This window comes from Pistacia vera, unplaced genomic scaffold (assembly GCF_008641045.1).
Source record: "Pistacia vera cultivar Batoury unplaced genomic scaffold, PisVer_v2 Contig1489, whole genome shotgun sequence".
Lineage (NCBI taxonomy): Eukaryota > Viridiplantae > Streptophyta > Magnoliopsida > Sapindales > Anacardiaceae > Pistacia > Pistacia vera.
In genome coordinates this window covers 1-6,700 of record NW_022195564.1, presented here as the reverse complement: position 1 = coordinate 6,700, position 6,700 = coordinate 1, and the positions used below count along the sequence as shown (strand labels likewise).

The window sequence follows — 6,700 nt, the reverse complement described above, 5'->3', positions numbered from 1 at the left end:
CATTACTCATTTCTTTATAAATTCATGTCTTTATGGTTAAACAAAATCCATTTTAGGTAGTAATTTAACTGTTAATGTATCAATGAGACGTATGATTTATAATATAATTCATTCTAATTTTGTGAACGAACAATTTTTTTTTTCACTTTGTTCACACAAAATTTTCATTTCAATTTGTCATTATAGAATTTTTACAGTCTTTTTAAACGTTTAAATCTAATTTATCATTATCCTCATTTTGTTCTTTTGTTTTGACAAGTTTAACCTTAATGAAAATTTACTAAAAATGACATTATAAGCTCTAAGTACACTCCTATTATATTAATTTTTTTGTTTTGATCTTTAATTCTTACATAAATAGTTACACTAAACTTTCATAGTCATTGAAACGTTTTCTTTTATTTCAAATATTTGTTTGCTGATGAAACTAAAGAATAAAAAGTAAGTTTCATATTTGAAATTGGGGGAAATGAGTGTAAACAAAAAGCCGAATTACAATTATCTCTGGGTGATCGAGTGGTTCGATAAGAACTCTTAGGTATATTACACAAAAAATCCTAAGTTCGAGTCTCTCTTCGTTTTCTAATAGAGGTAGATACTAGAACTTTTACCCAGACACCCTATCATAAATAAATAAATAAAACCGAATTAAATTTAGATGACTATTTTCAGTATTAAACAAGGTTTAGAGATATTATTTTTTAAAGAGCAAACATCATATTCCTACCCAAGGTTTGGCAAAATTCCCACCCAAGGTTTGGAAAAATCCTAAGTTGGTACCCTTAGTTCCATTTATTCTAGATTCAAACCTTTAAAATAACACTATTAGCAATTTTTAGGTTACAAAGGGTGCTATTACCATAATGCCCTTAACAAATAAATTAATAAATTATGTTTTAACCCCTAAATTATAAAAATTATAAATTAACTATCTTATTTTCAAATTACTTCAATCACCCTCAGTGACTGCACACCCTCTCAATTTTTGCTAGATTTGGGCTATTTCTGACAGCGTTGAACCCCATGGTCACCTCCATCACCTTCCTCATCGATCATCATCCGTCATCCAAAACCCCTCTAGTTCCCGACTCATTGGCCCCTCCGATTGCCGGAGCCATTAGGCTTAGGGTTTCACTGTTCTTCGCTGGATTTCGTAACAAAAATCCAATTGGATACCACCACTACAACCATCGTCTCCAACTTTACAAAAGCCCTATGTCCCTAACAACTGTTTAGTCGCCGTTTGCCAGTCGAGAGTTCGTGTTCATCGCATTTTTTGGTGAAGTGGTGGTGAACGCAAAAGGTGAGCTACTATGGCTAGGAAGGTTAGGGGTTTTGTAAGGGGGGATTCGAGGAGTCAAACGATTATGGTGGTGGGGGTTGTCGTTGCTCAAAACTGCCAAAAACTGACAAAAACCAATCGCAAGTCATGGTTGTCATGGCCAGCAATCGGTGAGTGATGAGGGGTTGTAAAGGATAAGGTTTTGTAGAGGGGAGGATAGGGGTTCGAATGGTGGTAACAAGGGTGATTTTGGGTGAAAGAATCGCCAAAAAAAGGTGAAAAATGTTAGGAGCGATGTCGGCTAACGTGCACCGAAGCACTGTTATGGGCGACGATCTGCTAATGTGCGCTTCTTCCTGCAAAATGAATAATTTACCCCTTAACCGTTATATCTAACAATCTTCGTCGCTTTAAGGGTGAAAATTTAAAATAAATGGAATCAGAGATATCAACTTAGGATTTCATTAAACCTCGGGTGGGAATATGTCATTTACTCTTTTTTAAATATAAAAAAGTATTAATTTGCTTATTTCTCTTCATGGTTAGCCTGTCGGTCCAAAAATTCAAAGACTAACGGACAGTGATTTGCACATTCAAATATAAGTTCGTTAAAGAAAGGAAGGTAGTTTTTGAAAATTAGTTAAAAAGTGACCAGTTGGAGGAGCCACGGTGGCATTTTCAACGTTGATCTGGCACTTTAGAACATCCAATGAGTTTGACAACGATGATCTAAGCGTCTCGCGATGCCGCCACTTGGAATGACCGGTAGTCACGTGCTCATGCGAACCTGGCCCTTCCTTTGTGCTGCAGTTAGATAAGAAATTAGTTGGAGAGGGAAAGTTTTAACGGCTACCGTGAACAGGCCGAGTCACCAGCTAGCTGTTAGCTTCTCTCCGGTTAACGTATTGAGTAGTTAGTAAAGTGACCTATTATATCATACCATGTCAGCATCTAGAAATAGAATTATTAGGGTGAGTGAATATTAAATTATTAACCATTATTGGGTGGTGGAACGATCAACTAAAACTTTTAAGTGTGTTACTTAAAAAGTCTTGAATTCAATCAATCTCTACTTCTAATAAGAGTGACAATCGGAGATTTATCTGACTATTAACTTTAGAGTTCCAAAAGATTAATTTAAGTACGTGTTAGTTGGTCCGAACATTCTAGTGACAAAAAAAATAAAAAAATTACTTTATTTTTTATTTTTTATTTTTACATCTAATTAAACTCAGTACCGGAAATCTGCAACCGGAGAGAACCCAAATGCAAGTCCAGCTGAAGCCTTCTAAAATTTAACACCAAACTATATAAACCGCTCGCTCTCTTCTTCACTTGCTCTTCTTCTTCTTCTTCTTCTTACTCTCACAATCTTCACCAGAAAAAAAATGCAAATCAAAGCTCTAGTTCGGTCTTCTCAACTTCCTCTACAAAACCCTTATCTCAAACCTCTGTCTAAACCCTCATCTTCATCATCATTATTATTTCTCTTCAAACCCCAACCACCTTATAAAAGTTTGCGCATTTCAACACCAAACAGTCATGGAAGACTTTCTTTCATAACTTCATGCGTCAGCTCGAGCCCAGAACTAGTGGATGAAGAGCCGGAGCTGGACGTTGTTGACGGAGGTAGCAGTAATGGGGCTGTGGGATTGTCTAACGAAGAGAAAGAAGTGGAAGTTGAAGTTGTTGGATCAAAGAGAGAAGAATTGGCAGGAAAGAGTATCTGGACGCAAATGAAAGAAATTCTCATGTTTTCAGGACCCGCTACGGGGCTTTGGGTCTGTGCGCCTCTGATGAGTCTTATATCCACGGCTGTTGTTGGTCAAAAAAGCTCAACTGAGCTCGCTGCTTTAGGTAGCTTATATAACTCAGTTTGAAAAGTTTATTTTCTGTTTGTTTTCCAGGAAAATTGAGAGAACTGAAGTTTTAGATTCTAGATCTTTGGTGCCATCTAAAAGCACTTTCATATAATCAAAACCATTTTGGGGACTTTCAACATGTTTGATTGAGATATGCAAAAAGAATTTTTTTTAGAGAAGCACTTAATTCCCCAGAAAGAAATGAAGCGCTTCAGGGGTGTGCTTTTACACATTATAAAAGTGTTCTCTGTAGAAACATTTCCAAGAAATGGCCTTGGAGTAACTACAAATTTATTTATAACTTTGTCATGCATTTGAATGAGCAGGTCCCGGGACTGTATTTTGCGATAATATGAATCTTCTGTTCATGTTCCTTTCAATCGCTACTTCGAATATGGTTGCAACTGCACTTGCCAAAGGGGTAATTATTTACTTAATCTGTTGAAGGGGACTGTTCATTTGTACAGTAACTGATTTAGTCATTGCTGTGATTAGTATACATCTGGTTGTTTCCGCAATTCAGAATTTTGATTAAGAAAATGTGAACCTGATTAGGCCATTAATACAGGCTATATTGTTCTCTTGAATGCCTTAAGAAATTTAGGTTGCATAATCATGTAGTTGCTTCTGAAACCTGCGCATGCTTTTTCTGATACTTAAAAACTAAAAATAACCATTGTGATTAGCATTCAATCTTCTATGGTCTACGTTGCAATTCTGATTAGACAGTTTTTGGTGCAGGATAAAAAGGAGGTGCAGCATCAAATCTCTGTATTGCTCTTTGTTGGGTTAACTTGTGGTGTCTTGATGCTTTTGTTTACCCAATTCCTTGGTTCATGGGCATTAACTGGTAAGAAAGACTAGTGCAGTTTTCAGTAACTTCTACTTATAGATCACGATAATCTGTAATGGAGCTAAAATAGCAAAGGACTTTCACTGACCGATGAATTTGTATATCTAATTTTTTAAGGCTTTGCTGGGCCAAAGAATGCGCATCTTGTACCTGTAGCTAGCAAATATGTTCAGGTTCATCTTCTTCTTTGTTACTTCTTCTGCTCTTTCTTTCTTTTGCGGTATTTTTTCTTTATTGTTGTACCGATGTTTTATATTTTAACATTCCTAATCTTCTTGGCAGATTAGAGGCTTATCGTGGCCTGCTGTTCTTTATGGACTGGTTGCTCAAAGTGCAAGGTGCAAATAGCTGTAACCTCTCACATGCTTGAATGATCTTTAATTTAGATATGCTTGCGCTCATTGAAATCTACTAGTATAATTAATTTTGAGATGATAGAGAACTCTTACTGCAGAGATTAATAAAACCGTGAACAATACTTAGTTAATTAGAATGTGTGCTGAAGTCTATTCTTCTTATTCACAGTCTTGGCATGAAGGACTCAATGGGACCTTTGAAGGCTTTGGTGGTTGCCACTTCTGTAAATGGCATTGGTCATCTGATCTTGTGCAGTTTGTTAGGCTATGGTATTACTGGAGCAGCATGGGCAACGATGACGTCGCAGGTATGGAACTAGAATTCAGATAGTTCATATATTGTTGTTTTTATTGAACCTCGATGCATACTTCATGTAAGATAATGCACTTATTCTTTCTCTTAATGTTTCCATTGATTGGCGTATGAATACGTTCCAGGTTATTTCATCTTATATGATGATTCAAGCTCTAAACAAGAAAGGATACAACCCTTTTGCCATCTCTATTCCATCACCAAATGAATTTCTGCAAATATTTGCAATTGCTGCCCCAGTTTTTGTATCAATGTTCTCAAAGGTTGATTACATTCTACCTGATTCCATTATTGCATCAACCCAAACTCAATGCAGTTACTCAATAAGAGTTTTTGATGTTTCAGGTGGCTTTCTACTCTCTCATCACGTACTTTGCCACATCTATGGGCACATTTACAGTTGCTGCTCATCAGGTTGGTTTAACTCACACTAGTTTAATAATTTATTTCATTGCTTTAGCTTCCTGTCTCCAATTAAGTAACTGATGACACTGTCAACTTCATATTCACTCCAGGTCATGATTCAAACCTATGGCATGTTTGTCGTATGGGGTGAGCCGCTCTCTCAAACAGCGCAATCATTCATGCCGGAGATCCTATATGGAGTTAACCAAAGTTTGGACAAGGTTAGTGATGGATATGCATACAACTATTCTTCTAATGAAGTTGATTTGTCAGAAATGTTCTGAAAGGATTTGTAATGTTAAACAGGCTCGAACACTTATAAAGTCGCTCATGATTATTGGAGCTATACTTGGAGTGATGATTGGGACTGTTGGTTCATTTATCCCTTGGTTCCTCCCAAATATGTTTACATCTGATCTTATGGTCATAAAAGAGGTTAGTTTTCTACTGAACTTTTACAAGTATGTTTCTTATCAACCCAGAGTAAGAATTTTAATTATAGATTATTGGTTATCTCACACTTAACTTCTTTTTATGCAGATGCACAAAGTGTTGATTCTCTTCTTTTTTGCATTAGCCGTGACACCCTGCACTCACAGTGTTGAGGGAACTTTGCTGGTATGTTGTGTTCTCCAGTATTTTCCTCTGATTTTCTCTGCCTAATAGTCCATGCTTCATTTTAGGAGCATTGACTTGAAAGATAATGTATGGAATCTCGTGTTATGGCATCAGAAAATCTGTTTCTCTTGTGCAGGCTGGACGCGATCTCAAATTTATGAGCTTATCAATGAGCGGATGCTTTTCTGTGGGCGCTCTTTTATTGTTGGTGATGGTCTATATCTCAGTACTCATTCCTAGACTGTCTGGCTATCTTTATGCATGAATATAACCCTTATGTTTTTCTTATAACCAGCTTGTGAACAAAGGAGGACTTGGTTTGCCAGGCTGCTGGACTGCACTTGTGGCATTTCAATGGGTAAAAAAAATATATCCCCAGTACTGATATACAGTAACTTTTTCCTTGGGAGTTAAGCTGACTTCACAAAATTTCTTTCAGGGCCGATTTTTCCTCGCTCTCTGGCGCCTGCTATCTCCTAATGGCATGCTTCACTCAGAAGGTCCTAGCAAGTATAAACTGGAGAAGTTAAAAGCTGCTTAAGTTTAAGATCAACATCTAAATTCAGTAAATGAGAATATAGACTTAAAAAAGTTTCCAAGAATGCAAGTTCAACTCTTGTTGCCGATAAACAGACTCAGACACCACAGATTATTCGTTGTATCGAAGCTGTAAAAGATCAGGTTGAGATTATTCTTTAATGCCTCAATGAGGCTGGGAGCATAAGCAAGGCACAACCACAAGCTGTACCTGTTTTTTTCCCAAGTCAATAATATGTTTCTCCTTCTGTATTTATCATACAAGTTTTGCAATTGTGTCAGGTTTCTAGCAAGTAGCTCCTTCTGTAATCTTCCCATTTCAGAAATGTAGCTTAGATGATCTGCAGCATTAAAGGAACTACTTTGACTTATCAATTTTTTTCACAATTTGCATTATTTTCTTTTCATTCTAACAACAGATTTCCATCAGCAGCCAGCCTTCTGTTTCACAGAACTCAATCATGTGTCGGCACA

General features: G+C 36.7%; 1 protein-coding gene across 1 annotated transcript; it reads left to right on the top strand.

Annotated features, from left to right (window-relative positions):
• Positions 1-2,605: 2,605 nt before the first annotated feature.
• LOC116124104 (protein DETOXIFICATION 46, chloroplastic-like) lies at positions 2,606-6,576 on the top strand. Its single transcript, XM_031409810.1, has 14 exons — positions 2,606-3,139; positions 3,471-3,565; positions 3,886-3,994; positions 4,115-4,170; positions 4,280-4,335; positions 4,523-4,661; positions 4,792-4,929; positions 5,012-5,080; positions 5,182-5,292; positions 5,378-5,506; positions 5,612-5,689; positions 5,826-5,897; positions 5,985-6,047; positions 6,129-6,576. The coding sequence occupies exons 1-14, from the start codon at positions 2,671-2,673 to the stop codon at positions 6,228-6,230; spliced, it is 1,686 nt and encodes a 561-aa protein (XP_031265670.1). The 5' UTR covers positions 2,606-2,670; the 3' UTR covers positions 6,231-6,576.
• Positions 6,577-6,700: the final 124 nt, after the last annotated feature.